This window comes from Dipodomys spectabilis, unplaced genomic scaffold, assembly GCF_019054845.1.
Source record: "Dipodomys spectabilis isolate Male_0828 unplaced genomic scaffold, ASM1905484v1 ptg000140l, whole genome shotgun sequence".
Classification (NCBI taxonomy): domain Eukaryota; kingdom Metazoa; phylum Chordata; class Mammalia; order Rodentia; family Heteromyidae; genus Dipodomys; species Dipodomys spectabilis.
Window position 1 is genome coordinate 39,516,522 of NW_024870817.1, and position 25,868 is coordinate 39,542,389.

A 25,868-nucleotide genomic window follows, 5' to 3' on the forward strand; every position below is an offset into this window, starting at 1 on the left:
ACTGGTGGCTAACACTTGAATTCTAGCTACTTCGAAGGCTAAAAAATCTGAAGCTGGTTTTTACAGTTAAAAGTCAGTGAGGCAGAGAAGTGTGAGATTTCATCTACCAGCAAAAAAACCATGCTTGAGGTGAGGCTAAAGTGGTAAATCACTGTTAAACAAGCAAACCAAGCAAGTGCCAACCCCCCGAATTCAAATTCTAGAACCAGCACATGCGCACACACGCACACACCCCACACAGGTAAATAGTTAAAAATAATTATCAACAAACTAGAATACAGAATACAGCAAATAACAAAGAAGAAAAACAAATTAGTAAAGATCTTTACATAACAAGGATCAGGTCAACTAAAAGGTTATCAATTCAACTTTCAGAAACCAAGAAATGTAACTATCAGAATATTCAACCATGGGCACACAGAGGTCTTCCTCAGTCACAGGAGTCTTGAGATTTATAGCACTCTATTACAGATAGCAGTGAAAAACATAATTCTTTCTAATTCTCCTTCCCACTTATTCCTTCTACTAAGTCAATTTTATTCTTTCCATTTATTCTTTCCTTTTATTCTACTGTTAGTGACCAGCTTCAGACACTTACAAAGAAAGGAAATAAATCTTTTCTATTTTGTTTTAAAAAGTTGGTTTCCAAATTCTTTTTCTAACAGATTCTAAAATATCAAAAGACAAATCATTTCTGTATTGTGTTCCATCTGTCCAAACACAGATAAATATTCCATATTTATGACTGTATGAATACATATGCAAAGAATATTTCTCTTCATTTCTCTAGCTTGGCAAATACTATTATACCAACTTATAAGCAATGCATAAAACTTCATACAAGCAAAAAATTAACTTACTAACATTTGTGAGCATGGAAATATTACCTTAAGTCTTCAGTTATTGACTCTTCTATCCTGGGCTTCTTTCCAAAAATAAGTTCTTCTGTGCCTTCAAAATCTGCATCTCTCTTGTTTTTTCCACTATTAGTTGACTCTGGTTGTAACTTGACATCAAAACGTTTCCTGAAAAGTAAACAGCTTAAAATAAATTCTGTAGTAACAGTTCTGACTTAAGGGTAAAATGTTGTCTGTATCATTAGCAGAACAAAATTGTCTTTTAAACAGATAAATGTTTAAAGTTAGAACTGGCTAATGCTCAGAATATTTGATATATAGCAAAAATGAACAATTTTTTACACATTTGAAAGAAAAATACGTTTGGTTTGATTTGCTGGTAAAAGTAATGACAATGAATGGTGTTTGGAAGACTGCATATCCATAGGGAATACAATCAGATCTCTATCCTTTCACAAAAACCCACTCCATGTGCATTTTACATCTGACCCTGAGCGGCAAAAAGAAAACAGAAACAACAACAAAAAGAATGAGAAAAACCAGCTTCAGGAACTGTTAACTAAAATATGAAAGTATGGTAAACCAGACAATCTGAACAGCTGAGCACCAGTTGCTCATACCTGAAATCCTAGCTACACAGGAGGCTAAAGTCTGAGGATCAGGGTTCAAAGCCAGCCCAGGCAGGGAAGCCTAGGCGACACTTATCTCCAATTAAACACCAAAAGGCCCCTCCCTCCCTCCTCTGTCTCTGTCTCTCTCTGCCTGTGTGTGCTCCCGGCCCCCCATCTTCTTCACAACTTTATTAAAAGTAATCATTGAACATGTCCACATGGATGGATTATCATTTACTTTATCTCAAAACCTCTAAACTTCCCTATTTGCTCTCACCCTTATATAATCCAACTTGAAGAATCTATGTATTCTGATTTACTTTTCATTGTTCACTTTATTTAGGCCTGTCAATTGTTTCCTTGGCAAAATGTCCATCTTTTCCTTCCTTCTACCATAACCTCTTGGGTTAAAATTCTTCTGTCACAATGAGGTAATGGAAATACTTTCTGCTTGCTATTCAAGACCCCACATAATCTCAAACCAATTAGTAGTCCCAATGTTATCTCCTGTAAACCTGTTGTATCCCAACTTGTCTTTCTTAAATGTGTGTGCATGTGTGTATGTATGTATCTTGGTATGATTAATTTACCATGTGTGCAATCTAGAATATCCTCTCATATATATCACTCATTCATGTCCATCACCTATTAATATATAACTTCCTCTCATATATATCACTCATTCATGCCCATCACCTATTAATATATAACTCTTTAAAATGTATTTTGTTTCCTTGCCTAAACAGAAAATTACTTGACAGAAAAATCATGCCCTTTTTAATTAATTCACTTATTAATTCTCAACCTGGCCAAGAGTAAATATTGATGATGAATCACTTTATCTAATTCAAGAGTTTTTCCCAATTCCACCATAAAGTTCCATAAACTTTATGCAGCAGTCTATATATAGAGTTTAGCAACTTAAAATGTAAAATGGATGCAGTTGGCTCACACCTATAATCCTAGTTACTGAGGAGTTTGAGATCTGAGGATCGCGGTTCAAAGCCAGCGCCGGCAGGAAAGGCTTTGAGCCTATCTCCAATCACCTAAGCGGAGCTAAAATTCCTAAATGGAGCTGTGGCTCACAATGGTAGAGCACTAGCTTCAAGCCCCACGACAATACAAAAAAAAAAGCCCGCGTATTTTGGAAGTACTCATTGTCATAGCTTCGTTAATTTTATTGTGTTAAGTACTAAGCACTGTCGGGTGCTTTAAGCCTACTATCTCCATCTTCACAACCTAGTGGCAAGTACTAATAAATCTCATGCTTATTACCCACCCCCCAGAAAAGCTTAACTGGGCGTGGTGGTGCACGCCTATAATCCGAGGCAGCAGATTGCGAGTTCGAGGCCAGGTCGGGGACGTAGCAAGAGCCAGGCTCCCCCACAAAACAAACCCGTCGGCGCGGAATGGAAGCACTCCCTTCGGGCCGCTCCAAGCCCTCCTTTCCCTAAGCTTACTCGCCGTTCACTCAGCTAGCCCCTAGGTCTGTTTGCTAGAAACTACCTGCGAGGTACGGAGCTGGCTGTGCGGGGAACCCGGGCCGGAGGCGGCGGAGCGGCGGCCGGGGAACGCGGGACAGCGGGCCCCTCTCCCAAACCCGCACTTCCGCCTCGGAGCTCCCCTTCAGGCACGCCGCTGCTCCACACCAACAGCTTCCGGGGGGGGGGCAGCTTGGACACCTTCCTTACCCGGCCTTGTCTGAAGACACTGGCAGTCCTTTCCATTTCCCCTTCTCTTTTTCTTTGTCTTTCTTGGTTCCTGCAGCCGGAGTCGAGTCGTCCTCGAACACGCTGAACAGCTCGTCCCCGAAAGCGTCCGCCATCTTCCGGAGCTGGGCAACCAGGTCTCTCTCCCGTCCGGGACCACACCGACAGTGACGTTAAGCGGAGGCTCGACGGTGTCCCGTAAGAGTCAAAATAGTCAAAAATCGCCCGGCGGTCAGGCATTTTATCCTTTTTGCTTCTTGCGTGCTGTGCGTACTAACGTCACCGGACACACACAAACCTCCGGTAAAGAGGCGGGTCCTAGTAGATCCGACCAATCTAGAGGCCGCAGTCGCCGCCGCCTGCGAAACCCGGATGGAGATCGCTGGGTGGCGGCGCGGGAGCCGGCTGACCAGAGCTTTCCGTGTTGCGGCCGCTTAAGTCCGAAGAATCTGCCACAGCTCCAACATGGGCGGCAAAAACAAGAAGCACAAAGCGCCGGGAGCCGCAGCGGTGCGGGCCGCCGTGTCTGCTTCCAGAGCCAAAGCTGCTGAGGCCGGAGCTTCTGCGGAAACCCAGAACAAGAAGGCTGTGTCCAGGCCGCCCCCAGCAGCCGCTGCCGGCGCCCGGGAGCCCCGCGTCAAGCAAGGTACAGGGCCCCGTCACGACCACCCTGCTCAAAGTCTCCAAGCCCAGCAGTCGGCTTCCGAATTTGTCTCTCCCATACCCAGGGCCGCCCCTCCCAGGGATGGCCTTTAGGTCAACCTCCACACGTAGGCCTCCAGATTGCTGTCTGTAGCCCTGTTGCAGCGCGAGGTCTCCTTTCGAGCTCACGCTTGATTCTCTTCCAAGAGCAAAATGATTGTCTTGTTGCTGTTTCCCCAGTGATCCATCCCGAGCTATTGTCAGATAGCTCGGCAGCTGCGGAAGCAAACAGCAGCGGAGTTCCGACCTCCTGGGTCAGCATTCTGTATCATTTTCGGCATCGATGTAGTGTCTCCACGTGCTCTGAAAAAAATTAAAACCGAATAAGAATTGGCGCACTTTACACACTGGACATTGGTGTAAAATGATCTGGGCTCTTCTCTGCAGCCCTGCCGTCTTGCTTGGCTCTGCAAATGGGCTTGATAACTTTGAGGATGCTGCAAGTCAGCAGGTCACCCTGATAGCTGATTGCAAAAGATCAGACTCGTACTGTCTTGTTCTTTTTGCTTGTCGTTCTTGTTGTAGCACTCAACAAATATTTGCTATGTATGTGTGTGTGTGTGTGTGTGTGTATGCGCGCGCGCACCCACAAATATTGACCTTATAGCTGGTGTGGTGATGAGATTAACGAAATAGAAATATCACCTCTCCAGTTTTCCAGTCTAATATCAGGAGGAAGACATTAACTAATTTCACAAACAGACATGTTACTCTGTAATTGATAATTGCCACAAAGAAAAACCTGGTGCTTAACACTGTTTAGTGGGGAGGAGCAGGAATGGGAATCATGAATTGTCTCTGAAAAAGTGACAAGCTGAGCTCAGAAGTATAAGGTAGAGCTGACTGTAAAGCATGATGGAAATAGTATTTCAGGCAGAAGTAATAACTGTGCAGAGACTGTGAGTTTAGACTGTGACTTTGAGGCTTTTGAAGAATTCTTGGAATACAAACATTGCCAAAGAAGTAAAAGACATGAGACTGGAGAAATGGGCAGTCACTGACTGAGAAGCCTGCACCTGGAAAGTAGATAATACATTTTTGCCCTGCAATTTGTTGTAATGTTTAAACTTCAAAGATGATATACTTGTGATTAGAAATCCATATTTATCCCTTGCTCTAGTGTGTTATACTCTGGATCAGTATCTTTTTTACTTTCCCTTTGTCTTACTGACATTTCTCAGAATACTTCTAACTTCCTGATAGTCATTTATTATACTCTTCATCTTTTCTTTGTTTCAACGTTAAAATGTTATCCTTTCTAAAGTATCTATCCTTGACTATTTCTTGCATATACTTGGTAATGAACTGTTCATCTGTCTGTGCTTCTTTAAAGGGATTACAGTTAGGTGAGATGAGGTTAGGGGCACCTCCAAAGCTTTGATAAAGTGTGCTAAGTTTGTGAATGAGTTTACTATAACTAATGGGACACCCAGAAATATTCATTCTCCTTTGGGACTCCAGACTTGAATTTATGGGATTACTGGAGTTAAAGTAAGGCATAGAAGTGGAAGATACAGAAACTAACCATGCTATATTAGAATTTATTTTATGTATTTATTTAATTTATTGTATTTTTTAAGTAGACTGCCTTTGATATAGCTACCTAGCACAGCAGTAGTAGTTTAGGGAGCCACAAACAGGTCTTGTTCAGAAAGCCCAAATGTAAAAAAACACTACCTACTTTCAGATAGTTACATTCATAAGAACTTGTTTTCTTCTAAAACACGTATGTTAGTTCTTTTATGTGTGTGGTACTGGGATTTGTGCTCAGGGCCTCATGCTTACTGAGCCAGTCTCCTCCCCACTCCATTTTTGCTTTAGTTATTTTTCAGATAGAGTTTCACCTGTGTGTGTGGGTGTGTGGGTGTGCATGTGTGGGTGTGCGCACAAGCACCCATGCGTGCCAGTGGGGGGAGGAGGGGAAGAGTGTTTGAACTCAGGCCTGGACACTTTTCTTGAGCTTTTTTGCTCAAGGCTAGTGCTCTACTGCTTGAGCCACAGCTCCATTTCTGGCTTTTTAGTGGCAAATTGGAGATAAGAGTGTTAATAGAATTTTCTGCTCTGTCTGCTTTCAAACCACAATCCTCAAGTCTCCACTTCTTGGGTAGCTAGGAGTGAGCCACCAGTGCCCAGCATGAGTTTCACATTTTTTAAAATCTAGAGCCAACCTCAGACAGTAAACATCATACATAACTGGAAACAAAGGCCCAGACTACCACATACCTGGCTTACTGGTTGATATGGGAATCTCACTTAGTTTTTGCATGACTGATCATGAATTCTTTCCTCTCAATTAGTACCTACCCAGCCTGTCTTTGAATTTTAAAATAACAATAATAGGTATCTAATATTTAGATATCTCAGTGGGAAAAAACTATTCCTTTTGTTAAGGACTATTTAGAGACTATAGATGTACTCGACTAAGGATATTGAGATAAAATCTTCCTAAATTTAGGGTGGACCCTAAATCGAATAGTGTCAAGAGAAAAAGCACAAAGATTTAAATGAAGAAGAATATGGAAAGAAATAGGTAGAAACTGGAGTTATGCTACCTCAAGTCAAGCAGCATGTGGGACCAGTAGAAGCTGAATAGGCAAGGAAACTTCTTGCTTAACCCTTAGTGGAGCTCTGACTTTGAGCTCTGGCCTCCAGAATTGTGGCTATCATATACAGCCACAAAGGGTTTGTGGCTACTTTTATGGCAGCCCCAAGAAACTATAATGTGGAAATTGGTTGCTCACTTCAGCAGCACATATACTATAATGTGGAAATTGGACTGGAATTCAAGGAAAAAGATAATAGAAACTCCTACCTCCCTTTCAATTAGCAACCTACTTTTGAAGAGGAGTGGGTTTTCTTTAGAATTACCTGTCTTGTCTGATAATGATCTTATGTTCCAAGAAGTTGCAACTCAACTAAATGCCAAGAAGAAATGCATCTGACTAAAGGATAGGAAACTGAAAACAGATTTAACCTAATAGATATATAAGTGTTGACATTTTAGAAGAAATTGGTTAACCTAAATGAATGGTAACTGGTTAAATGATTTTTGAAAGTTCTGAGTATTATTGCTAAAAAGTAGATTGAATTATTTGGTGAAGTGGGAAAAAAAGTTGAAATCAGATATTTAATATTTAGCAATCTTTAGAGGAAAAATAAAATGGTACAATGGATATTAATCATTAAGTTGCCTTGATTATTTGTTGTCTGTTATATACAGGTCCAAAAATCTATAGTTTTAATTCTTCAAATGATTCTGGCGGTCCGGCAAATCTGGATAAATCTATTTTGAAAGTGAGTAACCAAGGTTTCCAGAAATGCTCCCTTTAAAAAAAAAAATGTATCCTTACATGTAAGAAGAATTTGTTGTAAGTAGTACCTTTCAAGTTAATCTTGGCTCAACAGAAGTAACTCATGACACACAGTGAGAGTCTGAAAGAATAGGAAGGTATGGATAAGTCCCATACTTCTAAGTATGGCATGCACATCCTTTCAGATCTGACTTAGAATGTGTTTCTTTGTTGTTGTTGTTGTTGTCAGTCTTGGGGCTTGAACTCTAGGCGCTGTCCCTCAGCTCTACAGCTCAAGGCGAGCATTCTACTGCTTGAGCCACAGCACTACTGGTTTTCTAGTGGTTTATTGGAGATAAGAGCCTCACAGATGGGGGGGTGGGAGGATGGGGAGGGATGGTCTCCGGGTTGGGGTGGGGTGGGGAGGAGATATGAAGGGATGGGAAGGGGAAACAACAATGCTTGATAAGAAATGTACTCATTACTTTGCCCATATAATTGTAACCCCTCTGTATGGTATTTTCACAATAAAAAAAAAAATAGTTGAGATTTCTTAGTGCAATATTGATATTTTGATATACATATCAAAAATAAAGTATCTGTATTGCTTTAAAAAAAAAAAAAAAAGAGCCTCACAGACTTTCTTGCCCAGGCTGGCTTTGAACCCTGATCTGCAGGTCTCAGCCTCCTGAGTAGCTAGGATTACAGGTGTGAGCCACCGGCACCTAGCTAGAATGCTTTTCTTACTCTCTCTCCATTACTCTTCTCCACTTAAAACTTTAGGGCTGGGTGCTATGGTTTAACTCTGCTTCAAAACTAATATAAGGGTTTAACAAAGCAAATACCACAGAGTTGAAACATGTTTTGTCCTGGGAGTGGTGGTAAAGAGGAGGGAAGATGAAAGAAGAAAGGGATGGTAGGTGACTATAGTCATTTTATGCCAGATAACTTGAGAGGCTAGGTGTTGAGAGATGGGGAAGAAATGATGGTAGGAGTAACATTGATCAAGATGCATTGTACTTATAAACTGGTACGTTGAATTGGAACCCTTTTGAACAACCACATAAAGATTTTTTTTTTTTTAACTCTAGGCCCAGGTGCTGTCCCTGAGCTCTTCAGCTCAAGGCTAGTGCTCTACCGCTTGAGCCACAGTGCCACTTCCGGCCTTTTCTGCTTATGTAGTGCTGAGGAATCGAACCCAGGGCCTCATGCATGCAAGGCAAGCACACTCTACCACTCAGCCACCTTCTCATCCCCACATAAAGATGATTTTTTTTTAATAAATAAAATTTAAAAACTTTAGGGCCAAAGATATAGCTTTAACTTGCCCAAAATGCACAAGGCTCTAGGTTCCATCCTCAAAACTACATTAAAAAAAAAAAGAAAGGAAAAAAAAGAACCTATAGTTTGTGGGAAAATCATTATTTCTCCAAATCCCCTATTATTTTACAACTACATGCATTTTTCCATCTCTGCATGGAGTATCCTAACTCTCCTTTCATTTTTGTATTACCATACGTGGTTATATTGTTATATGTTATATATTTATATGTTTCCTCATTAGAATGAATTCCTGAATATATGTTTTGCATTCAGTTAAGTGATAAAGGGAAGGTACTTTTTGTGAGTATTTTATTTTCTGAGGTTAAAATATCAATGGAACAGAAAATAAATGGCTAATGTGAGAAAAAAGTATGACTCAAAAGATTTTGTATTGGCCAGGATTTTGTTTATTTTTGTTAACATTTAAAAAGTCTGTATAGCATGACAACTACTTAAAGGGGAGGATAAGATTTCTTTCTACTTTTAAGTGATACTGTAACACTGTAGGCAAAGCAGATTAGTAATGCTTTTTTCTAATTTCACCTTGGTTTTGGACAGGTGAAGATGCTGTTGTAAGCTGTAACGTGACCAATTTATGGTCTCAAGTGTTTAGCTATTAAGCCAGATTCCTTAGCAGACCAAATCTTTTGTCATTGATGTGTTCTGACACATTACCTTAATGTTTAAAGAAATTTTTTTGTTGAAATGGCTTGAGTTTCATCAGAGAGGGTCCAATTAATTTTCCATCACTTGTAGTTAATGCTGCATCTAGAAATCCTCTAGAAATGTGTTAGGCTGACACAACTTGATGGAACTCCACAGGGCTTGTTTTCCAAAGAAAAGAGTACCATTTAGAGAAATACAAATAAATTTCCCTAGATCTTGTGTTAAAAAAACGTTAAAGCCACTCAGCAGTAGAGTTTGTGTATGGAGATGTAGTGCGCTCACAGTGTACTTTAAAGGGTAGCAAATAAAGATGAGTTTAAAAAAAAAAAAGATTTTGTAACCTAGGGCTGGAGTCATAACTCAGGTGGTAGAACACTAGCTGACTGAGTAAGCCAGTTGAGCAAGCAAGAATCCTTGAATTCAAATCAGGGTGTATATGTACATTTTCTTTTCCTTTGGTACTTTTATTTTTTTATATCCCCAGTTTTAGAGGAGCATTTGTTCTGTCAGGCTCTATGCTTGAGCTGGTTTTCTTAAGGCAGATGTCTATTCTGTTTCCAGGGATTCTGATTCAGTATATTTAGTGTGGCTTAGCAATCTTTATCATAGCCACCCGACATGACACAAGACACTGTGTGTTGAGAAATTGGCATCAAGAGGCTCTATAGGAGGATTTTTGTTCCTTGGCACATATAGTTGCTTTTTTCCAAGTCCCAGGTTTTTTTTAAGATGGTAGAAATTCATGTTAATCTCAATAAAAAAAAGGTATTTTCTATATCGACTTATAACTGAAATTTTTAGTTTGGTTGGCATAAGTAGTCAGCAAAACTGATTACTTTTTGACTTTAAAATTTAACTTTAACTGGTATAACCTTTTTTTTTGCCTCAACAGGTGGTAATTAATAACAAATTAGAGCAAAGGATTATTGGAGTGATCAATGAACATAAAAAGCAAAGTAATGACAAAGGAGTGATTTCTGGAAGACTTACTGCCAAAAAGTTACAGGTATTTTACCAACTTTCTGTACATCTAAACTTCCCTACTTCTGAGCATGGCATAGAAATGGGGCTTTCTCACTTGTGCCTCTGGGCCAGAGCCTTGCTTCGTAGCCCATCCTCTCACTTCAGCTTCCTTAGTGCTGATATTATAAACACATACTACCTCATCCAGCTTAGTGTGACACTTTTATGACATCTCTACCTAGATAAAAATAACCTTTTCCACTTCCATGGAGACCTTATATACATGGTTTTAAAAATAACCTTTTCCACTTTCATGGAGATCTCATATATAGATCTACAAGAATAGGGAAAGAATTGTACTAAATCAAGGGCATACATTGGAATGATGATAAGAAAACTGGGTTACATTCCAAAAATTATACTGTACTCTGTGCCAAGCACTTTGCTTATTCTGACATTGTAACCTACAAAGTAGATATATTTGGCATCATTTTTTCAAATGCAAAAGTAAAGGCTTTAAAAGTTTACCAGTTTCAGCCTAAGATTATTAGTAAGCAGAATCTGGTTTTGAACCCAGTTCTGCCCAACTCCAAAGTTTATGCTATTGAAAGTGCATTACAATATTTATATCTGATAACGTTCATTGGAACACTGCTTACATAATAAAAAGGAAAAAAATACCTAAATGTTCATATAGGAAAGTATGTGGCTAAATAATGAAATACCAATCCAGTGACATATTATTATGTAACTGTATATGCTGATGAAGTTTCTAATGATTTGTTGTTTATGTTACAATGTTAAATGAAAATTGTTTTACAAAATTGTATGAAAGAAATCATACACACTGTAAGCATTATATTTGCATAGTAAAATAAATGGTTAATTTTCTTTTTTCATTATTTGTAATACCGGAGATGGAACCCAAAGCCTTGTTTGTGCTAAGCAAGCATCCTACCATTGAGCTATATCCTTAACACTCCTCCAATAAAAAAGATCTTTTTTTTTTTTTCTCTCTCTCTTCTTTTTAGCAGAACTAGGGTTTGAACTCAAAGTTCTTGAGTTTGCTAACCAGGGACTCTTTCATTTGAGTCATGCTTCCCACCCTGTTATTCTTAAAATTATAATTTTTGTCAGTTTCTAGTTTACAATTACTGAGAAGAAAATTTGAGATGAAAGAGAAAATTGACAGTTGTGATTTTTTACATTTCTCTTTCAAAGGATTTATATATGGCTTTGCAAGCATTTTCATTTAAGACAAAGGACATTGAGGATGCCATGACCAATACACTCTTACATGGAGGTGATCTTCATTCTGCTTTGGACTGGCTCTGTTTGAATCTTTCAGATGGTAAACAACAACTCATTAAATCCCTTCCATTTCTAAAACTTTTTAAAATAGTCTCAGTATTTGTATCGACCTTTATAATAAATTTTCAGTTATAATTATTTACTCAAACTATTTCTTTTTTTTTTTTTTTGTCACTTGTGGGGCTTGAACTCGGGACCTGGGCTGTCCCTGAGCTCTTTAGCTCAAGACTGGCACTCTACCACTTGAGCCACAGCACCACTTCCTACTCAAAATATTTCTATCTGAATTCATTCTTTCTGGTACATTCTTCTTAGAGGTTGTGGTGTATACAAGAAAAAGTTACTTGTGTGTTTTTCAGTTTATCGTTATTTTTATAATGTACTTAATGCAACAGATTCTCAAACTTTGCCTGTGTATAACGTATTAGGCTATATCTTCTAGGTTTTGGTTTAGAAATTAGGATTGTCCTTGGATAAATAAGCAGAGGGTCATGATTATACTAAAGTGCTAGGAGCTTTTGTGATTGATGAAGGATGCTACCATGTGTTATGACAGAGCCATCAGGTGGAAAAATTAAGATCTTTTTTAAGAGCATTTGAGAGCCTAGCAAAGGTGAAAGCAGTGACTATATAGTAGTAGGCTAACTAATCAATCCCCACCCACTTCTAGTTTGACAAAACTAATTAATCCTAGTATTTTCTTCTTATGAGAAGTAGAAGAAAATTCAGTTCTCTGTGTTTTGGTTTATATGTATACTTTACAAATACTTGTTTTATGTATCATATGTATGTTTATTTTCAACACAGTTTGTTTTATCTTAAGATGCACTTCCTGAAGGATTCAGTCAAGAATTTGAAGAGCAACAACCTAAAAGTAGACCAAAATTTCAGTCTCCTCAAATACAAGCTACTATTTCACCTCCATTACAAACTAAAACCAATAAACGGGAAGAAGACCCTAAGATCAAGGTAATTATAGAACAAAGTATTTAGGCTGGGCTTCGTGGTATACTTCTATAATCCCAGAACTCCAGAAGCTGAGGCATAACCATAGAAGCTTGAATCTCAAATAGAATTAACATTTAGCTGGGCACCAGTGGCTCCCGCCTGTAATCCTAATCACTCAGGAGGCTGAGATCTGAGGATGGAGCTAGCCCAGTAAGACTCTTATCTCCAGTTTACCATCAAGAAGTCAGAAGGAGAGTTGTGGATCATCTGGCCGAGCACTAGCCTTGAGGACAAAAGCCCAGGAACAGTACATAGGCCTTGAGTTGAAGCCCCAGGACTGGCACGGAAAAAAAGAATTAAGCATTTAAAGTTTCATGAAGTCAGAATGAGGCACATATAGCTCATAAGAGTGTAAACATTAGACTTGTATATTACTTTTCTTAAAAATAACTGGTTTGCCCTACTATCACTATCTCACTTATCTATTGTTGCACAACAAACCACTCCAAAAGATAGTGAATGAGAAAGTACTTTTCTTATTTTTTTATAATTACATAGTCTGGGGCAGGCTCAGTTTAATAATTCTTTTGCCAGTGATACCTTCTGTGGCTGGAATATCCAAGCTGGCTGCTTTACTCTCATTGCTAGTGCTTCTGCTAGACACTAGCCATTCATCCCCTATCTACACATGGTCTCTCCACAAGATTTTCTTGACTTTCCTCACATACTCCTCAGAGAAGTCAGACTTCTTTTAAGCATCTGGCTTCTAAGAGCAAGTATAGTTGTCCCTCAATATCTGTAAGGTATCAACTTAGGACCCCTGAGGATACTGTAATCTATAGGTACTAATCTCACTTAAATGACAGAAAATTTGGCATAGCACCCATGTATATAATCATTCAAAATTATTATGTATAATATAGAAATATACAATATTAACTATAGTCCCTGATATAATGTGAATGCTAAATGGTTTGGGAGATAGTATTGTTTGAGAAATATTGAAGCAGGAAAAATAGTCTCCGTGTTCAGTACAGACAGCATTTTTTCCTAAATACCTTGTGTAGGAGGTTGGTTGATAGAACTCACAGATACAAAGGATCAGCTGCATTTCAAGATGATGAGCAAAGTGTATAAATTGTATCAAGCCCTTGCTTACATAGTTGCTAATGTTAAAGTAAGAGGCATGACCAAGCCCAGAGTTTCTGAAATAAAATTAAAGGAGGACATGAATACTGAGAAGGGTAGTTGATTGGGGCATTACATATTATCAAAAATCAAGAAAGGCATTGTCCTTTTAAAGGCACTTTCTAAGGAACCATGTTAGGGTTTTTTTGTTTTGTTTGTGCTGGTAGTGGGACTTGAAATCAGGGCCTGGGCTATGTCCCTGAACTTTCGTGTTTGAGGCTAGCACTCCACTACTTGAGCCACAGCTCCACTTCTGGCTTTTTTTGGTAGTTAGTTGGAGGTGAGAACTCACAGACTTTCTTGCCTGGCCTGGCTTCAAACCTGGATCCTCAGATTTCAGCCTCCTAAAAACTAGAATTACAAATATGAGCCACCGTGCCTGGCTTAATATTAGTTTTTAAAAATAGTTTTTTCATTCTTTTTTAACTCTTTATGTAAACATATTGTTTGGATTTTGCAGGTTTAGACTACTTAGGGAAATATTGTATTTAGCTTATTTGTCCCTTGCTGAATAATAATAATAGGATTTTGAGACTTATGTTTCTATTTTACAGTGAACAAATGGTAAAAGCAGAACCTTGATAGTTTAATACTTTTTCCAACTTTAATTTTTCAGATATTTGTTTTTTTTTCTAGCCAATAAAGGAAGAAAAAAATATGGAGGTAAATATGAAAGAGTGGATTTTACAATATGCAGAACAACAAAATGAAAGAGAAAAAAGTGAGAACTCTAACAGTTTAGAAGAGGAAGAAAAATTTGATCCTGTAAGTAGAAAAGTAAATGGTGCTTCTAGCTAGATATTACTAGGCAAAATATTTAACTTTTCTGACTCTTGCTTTACTAATTATAAATTAGAGAAGAGCCTCTGAAATTGATAAGAAGATGGAACAAAATAAATGTAAAAGTTGAGCAAACTGTTTGTTCCATAGCTATTAACTATATTGGTTCCGAGCTTAAACACATAATCCTCACGTATTTTTAAGTGAGTCTTATGTGTGAAGAGTATGCTAGATTCTTTGTGTAATAAAACATACACTAAAGCACATTCTTACAAAGGAAGTCCATAATTTGGAGAAAAAAAATCATAAGATAAAAATACACTGCTAGGTCAATGAGCTAGGTTTTTGTTACTGGAAAAATACCTGAGAAAATCAACTTAAAAGGTGTAGCTCTTTATTTTGGCTCATGGCTTCAGAAGCATTAGTCCATGGTCAAAGGCCTGCGCCATCATTTTAGAGATAGTGGGGAGGCAGAATCATGATAGGAGTAGAAGTGGAGGAGCTGCTCACCTCATGGCATGCCGAAAGCAAAGCACAGAAAAAAGACTAGAATCCCAGTGTTGTTTTCAAGCCTATGCACCCAGTGACTAATGAGCCTTTGGAGGACATTTAGGATTCAAACTGTTAAAATGAAAAAAGCATATTACAGGAAGAAAATAACATGTACATTTAATAACATGTGTCTGTTTACAATTATATGAAAAGCTTTCTAAAAACAGACACCTTGCAAAAACATGGAAGGCCAATTGATATGTAAAAAGTGTTTTTTAATCTTTAAAGGAATGAAAATTACAATGAGATACGTATCCATCAAAATGGCTGCAATTTAGAAAATCAGTAATAGAGAGATAGAGTGACTGGAACATTCATACTTGCTAAAAGGAATATAAAATGGTTCCAATCTGGAAGACTTGTTGGCTTATCCACATAAAATTAAATGCCCTCCAACTGAGTGGTTTCATTTATAGATATTAAGAAAAATGAAATCATTGACAAATTTTTATAGTGTAAAATTTTTATACTATAAACATTGACAAATGTTTACAGTATCTTTGTTCATAGTAAATAAACACTGTTATACATAGCCAATATGGCTCTATCACTTGAGCTGCAGTTCCACTTCTGGTTTTTTGGTGGTTAATTGGTGATGAGTCCCACAGACTTTTCTGAGCTACTTATCCTGCATAGCTAGAATTGCAGTCATGAGTGACCAGCACCCAACTTTGTTACGCACATTTTTCTCAGAAGCCCCTTTTTAATGTATAACTTCCATTTCTTTAATTTCTCTATGAAAAATTCCTAAAAGTAGATTTGCTCTTTGATGACATTGTATGGCCATAGATAAGCTAATCTTTTTTTTTTTTCATTTCTTCCTCATTGTTTTATTTGGAACAGAATGAAAGATACTTGCACCTTGCAGCAAAACTTTTAGATGCAAAGGAGCAAGCAGCTTCCTTTAAACTAGAAAAAAACAAGCAAGGACAAAAAGAAGCTCAAGAAAAAATAAGGAAATTTCAAAGAGGTAAAGATTTTCAAACTCCTAAATGGAAAAATATTTCTGTTCTTGTCTAACAGTTTATAGCTGAGAGTGTCCAGCCTTTTCTGTAGCAATGCAAATGGTTATAAATAGCATAGACTTTGTGGATCGGTCTATCATAACTTCTCAACTCTGCTGTTACAACATAAAAGAAGCCATAGATAGTAGCAAAATGAAGACTTACGTTCTTATCAAACTTTATGGAAACTTAGCTACACATGTCACCAAGTATTCTTTATAGTTTTTCAACCATTGGTAAAATATAGAAGCTATCTTAACACACAGGCCATATATAAACAGGGAGTGGGCCTGGGATTTGGCTTGCAGGCCATAACTTGCCAACTATAGATTTATACTATAAAATATCATCTCCATTCAAGAAAGCAACACAAATGCAATCTTACATGTATTTATTTCATATGAATATGTTCTTTGCAGGCCTACTTATTACATCTTTTAAATAAATTACCTATAAAAGCTAATAGCTTTTATAATTTTATAATTATAAAATAATTTTAAAAATTATCTCTAACCTCTAACAAACTACCTAGTAACAATTATTAAGTAATTGACTCTAAGAAAAAGCAGAAGCCTGTTTTTAAACCATTTTTGCAAAATAATAGGGCATAAATACAAATACGTGAAAGACATCTTTTCCTTGGCAGAAATGGAAACTTTAGAAGACCATCCAATATTCAATCCAGCCATCAAAATTTCACATCAGCAAAATGAAAAGAAAAAGCCTCCTGTAGTCACAGAAGAAGAAAATGCTTTGAACTTTAATTTATTTGAAAAATCTGCTGTTAATGAAGAGCAAAAAGGTAAAATAAAGGAAAAGTGGTCCCTGTGTAATTTATTAATAACAAAATACCAAAGATTATAGCATTATAAAATTCGTTCCTTTGCATTCTTACAATTTCTTAATATTGGCAATGAAGTCATACTTTCTTTTTTTAAGTAGGAAAAACCATAATAACTCATTTACATAGTATTCACAACTATAAATGCTGTGCTTCAGTCTCACGTACAGCGCATTCTCCTAATTTGTACCAGCTTTGTTTGTGTACCATAGCTCTAAATGTGAGTTTCCTGTTACGAACTTATTTTGGTTTTGGTTTTTTGAGGGGTATTTTTTTTTCACTGCTTAGGATCGGACACAAACTTCAGTTGACTCCATGTTTATTGACATTAGTAACAAGCCAAAAACTTTTCTATGACATTGAGATACCTTGTATTCTTCATACTGGAGCTTGCCACTTTTTTTTCCATCTGTATACTCTAGCTACATAATTCTTTACATTTGTTTTGAATCTTTATTATGCAGAATAATAGGTGCCGTGTGTACAGTAATTAATAAAATAACCCAGTTCCTTCTTTAGGAAAGGTAACTTTAAATATACAAATAAGTATATATTTTAAAATTGTGATGTCTCAAAAAAACATTGACTTTTGATAATCAAGATGACCTAGTTTAGACTGGGGATACCTTACTGATATTTAACTCTTGACATCTGAAAAATGATTAGATGTTATCCTGGTGACAAATTGCTGGAAAGAACCTCCAAAGAAGGGAGACACTACATTAGAAGTCTAAAGTGAAAGGAAATGTTTGCACCATAACTCTTCAACAGAGCTTTCTAGAATGGAAAGGCTGTATTTCCACTGTCCATCGAATATGATAGTTACTAGCAAAATAAGAGTAATGAAGACCTAAAATGTTAGTGGCCGGGCACTAGTGGCTCACACCTGTAATCCTAGTTACTCAGGAGGCTGAGATCTGAGGATCATGGTTCAAAGCCAGGCCGGGCAGAAGAGATCGTGAGACTTGTCTCCTTAAAACCACCAGAAAACCGGAAGTGGCGCTGTAGCTCAGGCAAGTAGAGTGCTCGTCTTGAGCTGAAGAGCTGAGGGAGTGCCCAAGCCTAGAGTTCAAGCCCCATGACCAACAACAACAACAAAAAAAAAAATGTTAGTGTATCTGAGAAAATAAACACTTAACTAACCACATGACTGCTATATTAGGCCAGACATATTAAGAGTATCTGGGGAATTGTCTGAAGGCTACTGTGATCACAGTATATAGGGAGTTATGGAGAAGGATTATAAGTGAAAAGCAGAGGTGGACCATAAAATCCTTTTAGGTAATAGTAAATACCTGTACTTTACAGCTTATGATGATGATGGCAGTGGCTGTGTTAAGAAGGAATAAGACTTCTGGTTTATATTTTTATAATGACTAATGATAGGGCACCTACCAAATGTCATTCTGATAGATATTTTGTAAGAATACATCAATTTCTCAAGATAATTTCTTTCAAAGATTCAGAATTTTATATGATTCAATAGTCCATTAAAAGAATTACATCAGCCGGGCGCTGGTGGCTCACGCCTGTAATCCTAGCTACTCAGGAGGCTGAGATCTGAGGATCGCAGTTCAAAGCCAGCCCGAGCAGGAGAGACCGTGAGACTCCTATCTCCAATAAACCACCAGAAAACTGGAAGTGGCGCTGTAGCTCAAGTGGTAGAGCGCTCGCCTTGAGCTGAAGAGCTGAGGGACAGCGCCCAGGCCCAGAGTTCAAGCCCCACGACCGACCAAAAAAAAAAAAAAGAATTACATCAGCTGTGGAAAAGCAAACCGTTTTATCCTATCTTTATCTACTCTCTTCTGAAAATGATGTTCCCAAAAACGGGAAGATTTCAATCACTCAAAAGAGAATTTATATTACTGCATAACCGCTATTTTAAAAACGAATCTTTGTCTGCTGTTCTAGATAAAAAGAAAGAACCCCATGATGTAAGAAATTTTGACTATACAACTCGAAGCTGGACTGGAAAATCTCCCAAACAATTTCTGATTGATTGGGTTAGGAAGAATCTTCCCAAGAGTCCAAACCCTTCCTTTGAAAAAGTTGCAGTAGGTAGATACTGGAAATGTAGGTATGTTTTCCTGGTTAACTGGATGAACTTTTAGAAAAAAAAAAAGTAAAGTGAAAATATTTCTATTTCTTATGAATTAAATGGACATGGCGGAATGCATAATCCCCTATCTTGGGTTCATAGTGCATATAAATCATCTAGGCTAGGTATAACATTTATGCCTATAATCCCAACTACTTTGGAAACATAGATCTGGAGGATTGAGGTTCAAGTCTAGAACAAAAAGTTTGGAGCAAAAAGTTAGTGAAACTCCATCATAATCTACAAAGTGGTGTGTGACTATCATCCAAACTGTGTGGAGCCATATTAGTGAGGATCATGGCCAGACTAGCGCAAGGCCCTATTTGAAAAAAAAACTAAAGCAAAAATGACTGGAGACTTGATTCAAGTGGTAGAGCCCCTGGGTAACCCCAGTTAATATAAATAAATAAATACTGCAATGCCTTCCATGAACACTTCTAAGTAATTCAAACTTAAAGGTTTTTTTATCCAGCCTCAGGAATTTTAAAAAGTTGTTTGTTTAACTTCTTTTAGGGTAAGAGTAGTCAAGTCTGAAGATGATGTCCTAGTAGTGTGTCCTACAATTTTAACAGAGGATGGCATGCAAGCTCAGCACCTGGGAGCTACTTTAGCCCTTTATCGTTTAGTGAAAGGTCAGGTAAGACTTTTAGGCCTAGATACTTCAGAAATCATTTGTGGACTAATTTATGTATAGGTTGAATATCCTTAATCTAAAACTGTTTGCTTCAAAATCTGAATTTGGAGAGGTGTGGACATGACAAGTGGAAAATTTGACATCAAGAAACTTGAATGGAAAAAATTATTTTAAAATGTTATGTATTATCTTCAGGGTATGTTTATAAGGTATATATGAAACATAAATGGATTTTGTGTTTAGACTTGAGTTCTAACTTCCTATGTATACCTCTATGTATATGCAAATATCCTCAAGCCAAAGGCAAAACATTTCACATCTCAAAGCATTTTGGATAAGGGATGCTCAGCCTGTATTAGAATTATATATATAATTAGTATTTGTAAGATAGTTTTTACTATGGCCCTCTGTTCCAGTTTTACTGTGTATGTCTTCTGATTAATCCTCATTTCTGATTATAATTTCATTTCCTTTCAACTTAAACATAGCTCAGTCTTTCTCTTAAGTTACAGGTCTAAAAGAAAAAGTTCCAACTTTTGGATCATTTACAGATAAATAATTGTGCGAACTGGTTAAATTTAAGAGATTTTCTTTTAAGTTTATTTTCCTTTAATGTTATATTGCCTCTCAACTTAGACATTTTAGACACTTAATTTCAGGTTATACCAACTGTACACTTCCAGTTTAAGAAAAAGTTAAAAAAAAAAAGTACTACAGAAAGTAGTTCTTTTTTTCTTTTTTTTTTTTTTTTTTTTTTTTTGTCGGTTGTGGGGCTTGAACTCTGGGCCTGAGCGCTGTCCCTCAGCTCTTCAGCTCAAGGCTAGTGCTCTACCACTTGAGCTACAGCGTCACTCTTCCAGTTTTCTGGTGGTTTATTGGAGATAAGAGTTTCACAGACTTTCCTGCCCGGGCTGGCTTTGAACCACAATCCTCAGGTCTCAGCCTCCTGAGTAGCTAGGATACAGGCGTGAGCCACCAGCGCCTGGCTAGAAAGTAGTTCTTTAAGAGAACACAGGATACTCTTTAAAATTTGGATTATCAACACAGTATTATTTAATCTTTTATTTGTGTATGTGTGTTTGTGCATGTGTTTCCTTGGGCTTGTCTCTGAACTTTTCTGCTCAAGGCTAGTGCTCTGCCACATGAGTTAAAGCTCCACTTTGGGCCTTTTTAGTAATTAATGGAGATAAGAATTTCATAGACTTTCCTGCTGCAGCTGGATTTGAACAGCAATTCTCAGGTCTCAGCCTCCTGAGTAGCTAGAATTACAGTTGTGAGCCACCATCAACCTCCAGCTTGTTTTTCTTTCTTTAGAGAAGATAGAACCATTTAAAATTTTAGACACTCAGCTGGGCACTGGTGACTCACGCCTGTAATCCTACCTACTCAGGAGGCTGAGATATGAGGGTCAGGTTCAAAACCAGCCCGGGCAAGAAAGTAAGAAACAAACAAAAATTTTAGACGCTCATTTAAGTGCAACTCTTATTATACTTCTTAGTTTCTGCCAGTTCTTAATGTTTTTATTTTGTAAAATAAGTTATCATAAGCTATGTTTACTTGAGAGATAATTGTGAGTTCTTTGAGGCACAGAATTTGAAAAACTTTAATTCAGTCTCATGTAGTGCATTGGTCTCTTCTTGTATACAACTACCCAAATCTCAAAGAGTGTTAGGTTTAAGTTTTATGTTCATCTATATTTTATTTAGCCCAACTGCAGAAATAAATAGTTAACGTTTATTCTTTAGTTTGCCATACTGTAGAAATAAACTCTTCACATGTGCTAAATTAATACTCAAAGTGTGTGGGGGGAGGAGGCTGGCCTTGGAGGGCGGAGACAGGACTTTGTTACTAGTCTTTTTAAATGCAGAAAGTGAAGCCAGAGAGATTAACTTATTTTCCCCATCACACAACTAGTAACTTTAAAAACTTGAATGTGATATGCTGTTTATGAATAACTATTCTTGTAAATTCTAATCTATTGAACTTCGACATCTAATAATGAAGTAAAACTGTTTTCCTTTGTAGTCTGTTCATCAGTTACTCCCTCCCACTTACCGAGATGTTTGGCTGGAATGGAGTGATGCAGAAAAGAAAAGGGAAGAATTAAATAAAATGGAAACCAATAAACCACGTGATCTTTTTATTGCCCGACTTTTGAATAAATTGAAACAGCAGCAGCAGCAGCAGCAACAGCAGCAGCTTTCTGAAAAGAAAAAAGAAAACTCTGAAGATCCTGAGGATTCTTGGGAAAATTTAGTTTCTGATGAGGACCTTTCTGCACTATCCTTGGAACCAGCAAATGTAGAAGATTTGGAACCTGTTAGAAACCACTTTCGAAAGTTGCAAAGCACACCTAAGTATCAGAAACTTCTAAAGGAAAGACAACAGTTACCTGTGTTCAAACACAGAGATTCAATCGTGGAAACTCTTAAAAGGCACCGGGTTGTGGTTGTGGCAGGTGAAACAGGAAGTGGTAAAAGCACTCAAGTACCACATTTTCTATTGGAAGATTTGCTTCTAAATGAATGGGGAACAAGTAAATGTAACATTGTCTGTACCCAGCCCCGAAGAATCTCGGCAGTGAGTTTAGCTACCAGAGTGTGTGATGAATTAGGCTGTGACAATGGACCTGGAGGAAGGGTAAGATACTATTGAATGATGTTACCTCTGCTCTTGGGATTCAAATGGAACTTATACAGGGTCTGTTACCTGCTGGTCAGACTTGATACTTCAGGCATATTTTAAATGCTCTACATTTGAAATATATACTTGTAGTAACTCAATTTTTTAAATTTCTATATAAAAGAAAGGAATATGGACAAATTCAAAGTCGACTTTATCATATCTCAAGTTTTGTCCTGTGGAATGTATCCATAAATGATTAAGATGGTTAGAATATGCTGAATTACAGTTGATATTAAATTATTTATTTTGAGTAGTAGAGATGATATATTCTTGTTTCTGAGACGGTACTTTCTTATTTCTTTTTTCTTTTTTTGCCAGTGCTGTCCCTGAACTTTTTGTTCAAGGCTACCACTCTACCACTTTGTACCATAGCACCACTTCTAGTTTTCTAGTGGTTAATTGGAAATAAGAATCTCACAGATTTTCCTGCCTGGGCTAGCTTTGAACTCTGATGCTCAGAGATCTCAGTCTTCTGAATAGCTAGGATTACAGGTGTGATCCTCTGGCCCCCAACGATAGTTTCTACCCTTAAAGGGGAAGGCATGCATGTACATAAGATAGAAATTATTTGAAAAGTAAGAAAAAGTGTGATAGGAATAGATAGGGCTTCAGGATTCTCTTTAGGAACCACTAGTGTGAGATCTGCGTATAATGGTTCAAGATTTATAAGATCTTCATAGAAAAGTAGACAAGTTATAGAAGCTTCCCTAAAATTGTTCCTGAGTAGTTCAATATTTTGCTCTAAGATAATTTTATAAGTCAATTCAACATTTATTATAACTGTATTATGGTTTTTGAAGCCAGATGAATAGCTTTTTGCCTCAGCACTTTGGAAAAAACACATTTTTCCGTTTAAAATTACCAATATAGTTTGTGTATAATCTCAGCACTTCGGAGGCTAAGGCAATATGATTGTTAGTTCAGCCTGGGCTTCATAGAGAAGACCTTGTCCCACCACAAACAAACAAACAAAAAAAACAATTACAAAACACGTCCTAATTTTACATAAAGACCATAGGAAAATTCTTATAACAATGATAAATTATACTAAATAAATTTATTTAGATTGTGCCAAATAGTAGCAAGCTCACTCATGCTTTACATTTTACATCTTATTTCTCAGGTTACTTGAAAGAATCTAATGATGACTTTATGTTCTCCCTTCAGAATTCTTTGTGTGGCTATCAGATCCGGATGGAATCTCGTGCTAGTGAATCTACCAGGTTACTCTACTGTACAACAGGAGTTTTGTTAAGGAAACTTCAAGAAGATTGTCTTCTAACTAATGTGTCTCATGTTATTGTAGATGAGGTAAGTAGGTTTTATAGTTGTGTTTGATAAATATCAAACATTTTTTATTTTTAAAAAAGTTATCTCTAATGATACTTGACAGTTTCTTTGTGTCCTCTAATGAATGTCTCATGTTAATTTATTTAGTAAATGCTCTATCACAGATAATTGTATGTATATGCATTTTCATATTCATATACTGTATGAAAGATATTACATTAATTATTAGCAATAGGGATTATTAAAATTCTAATTCATTTAAATTTAAATTCATTTTATCCTATCAGCAACATGATGAAATAGATATTATTTTTACCATTGAGGAAATTAAAGTACATAAAGTCAAATTGCTTCCTGTGTTCATATAGCCAGTAAGTTCTGCAGCTGGAGTTTCAAACCCAGGCATTCTGGCACCATTCTGTGGTAGCTAAGGACTACTAGTATAATAAATTCTCTTGGAACTTCAAACAATTAGTGGGAAATCACTTTATAAATATAAGTCTGAATGCATCATAACATAAAAACCATACCGGTTCTCAGAATATATGTTCTTTGTTGTTTTGGTATTAGCCATCCAAAGACATGGCTAGCCAAATTGAATTTCAATGTGATATAGTCACAGTGAAAGAAACCCAGAGAAAGTCATCAAATGGATGTAAGATTGGACAGAGTTTATTGTATTATTAAGGACTCTTTTTATAAGGATGTTGAGAAGAGTATTATTTCTGGCCTTTACTAGGAATTTTATGCTCTGGTTTAGTTTTTAGTAGTTATATAAATTTCAGTAGCTTTTCTTGCTGCTGGTATGCTCATAGACACATTCTTACCACCTGGACCAGGTATACTTAATTTATACATTTGTACTAGCTCTTTGTATATTCCCATTTTTTTTCAAAAAATTGTATAAATTATTAACTTGTATAAATTACTGTCTGACAAAGTTATCTAGATCAGTGTCATTGATTACAGGATTTTTTTCCTGACCTTCAGACAGAGATATCCAAATGTCTTCTGTATACCTTCAGTCTCAGGATCTTTTGAGCATCATTTCCAAAATTCAGCACCTCGTACCCTTTCTCATTGTAAGAAATTTTCTCCTCTTCCTGTCTTCTGAATCTTGGTGAACAAGCCCCACAATCATCTGATCAAACCAACAAAGTAAAACATCAAAAATATTTCCTTCTCTTTTTGCATTTCCTAAACTGAGATACCTAGTTAGTTGTGTTAATTCTGCCTTTCTTAAATTCATTTGCTTTTCTCTAAATTCACTGCCATTACTCTTTTATAGTATCTCTTTAATGATACCACAAAAGCATATCCTGAATTTAACTTTCAGCTTTTCACTTGTTCTTACTGTATTAACCATAGTATAGCAATTATTTGTTTTTCTTTTTAGGCATAGTCCCATTGTGAAGCCCTAGGCTCATCTGATATTCAGTCCTGCTGCCTTAGTCTCCCAAGTACTGAGATTCAGAAGCATCATTATTCCTAGCTCTAGTTATTTTTTAAATAAAACTTAGACCACTTGATTCTCCTGCTTTAAAATATCATAGTCATTGGGTAGTGATTCATTACAGTGACATCTAAACTCCTTAACATGGTTTACAAAGCCTTACATGACTGGACTAAGCTTTATCTCTTGCCTAATACCCATACTGTGCTTGCTATCATTTTTCTTTTCTTGTTTCTCAAATATATAATAGTCCTTTTTTCACCATTTTGGTTGTTGCTATTTTTATGCTGATGATTACAGCCATGGCCGCATACATCCACCATGATTTAATATATATATATAGGTCCCTTGACCTGAATACTTTTGCCTTTTCCTCATCATAAGTTTTACCCTTTTTTTTTTTTTTTTCAAACTCATCCTTCAGTACTTAGGATCACTAGCAATTTCCCTGATCCTGATTAGCTAATCAGTTATAATTTGAAGCTATCCTACATAATATCCTCTTAGTAGACTACAAAGTCAAAGGGAACAGTCAGTTTTTCACCTCTAATATCTAACAATGCTAAATACTTGGTATTTGGTAGACTTTTCTAAGGGCTTTCTATAGTCTTATTTGATTGTCACGTAACTCTTAAGAATTTTTCTTTTAAAAGAAATAGAGATGTTTATATAATTGTCCCAAAATCTTACTAACTAAATAAGCCAAGAATTGAACACAAGTAATTGATTGTAGAATGTGGAGACTAACTTGGTATATTTTATTTTATTATGTTAAATCTGTTGTAATAGCTGGGTGCCAGTGGCTCATGCCTATAAGATTATAAGATTATGATTCAAAACTAGAAAGTCCCTGGGATTCTTCTTTTTTTTTTTTTTTTTTGTCGGTTGTAGGGCTTGAACTCTGGGCCTGAATGCTGTCCCTCAGCTCTTCAGCTCAAGGCGAGCGCTCTACCACTTGAGCTA

At 36.9% G+C, this 25,868-nt stretch overlaps 2 protein-coding genes across 2 annotated transcripts in view; one reads left to right on the forward strand and one right to left on the reverse strand.

Moving 5' to 3' along the window:
- Mtrex (Mtr4 exosome RNA helicase) overlaps nt 1-3,336 on the reverse strand; it is a 54,855-nt gene extending 51,519 nt beyond the window's left edge. The window contains exons 1-2 of the mRNA XM_042690752.1: nt 3,160-3,336; nt 888-1,025 (exon numbers count right to left, since the gene is read on the reverse strand). Coding sequence (XP_042546686.1) covers nt 888-1,025; nt 3,160-3,293 — 272 coding nt within the window. The 5' untranslated portion in view covers nt 3,294-3,336. The remainder of the gene's footprint in view (nt 1-887; nt 1,026-3,159) is intronic.
- A 212-nt stretch (nt 3,337-3,548) lies between these two features.
- Nucleotides 3,549-25,868, forward strand: part of Dhx29 (DExH-box helicase 29) — a 49,819-nt gene continuing 27,499 nt past the window's right edge. Inside the window, exons 1-12 of the mRNA XM_042690751.1 lie at nt 3,549-3,823; nt 7,100-7,173; nt 10,051-10,164; nt 11,343-11,472; nt 12,256-12,401; nt 14,205-14,333; nt 15,744-15,870; nt 16,551-16,706; nt 18,657-18,822; nt 19,357-19,480; nt 21,503-22,117; nt 23,330-23,473. Of these exons, the coding sequence (XP_042546685.1) occupies nt 3,643-3,823; nt 7,100-7,173; nt 10,051-10,164; nt 11,343-11,472; nt 12,256-12,401; nt 14,205-14,333; nt 15,744-15,870; nt 16,551-16,706; nt 18,657-18,822; nt 19,357-19,480; nt 21,503-22,117; nt 23,330-23,473 (2,106 nt within the window). The 5' untranslated portion in view covers nt 3,549-3,642. The remainder of the gene's footprint in view (nt 3,824-7,099; nt 7,174-10,050; nt 10,165-11,342; nt 11,473-12,255; nt 12,402-14,204; nt 14,334-15,743; nt 15,871-16,550; nt 16,707-18,656; nt 18,823-19,356; nt 19,481-21,502; nt 22,118-23,329; nt 23,474-25,868) is intronic.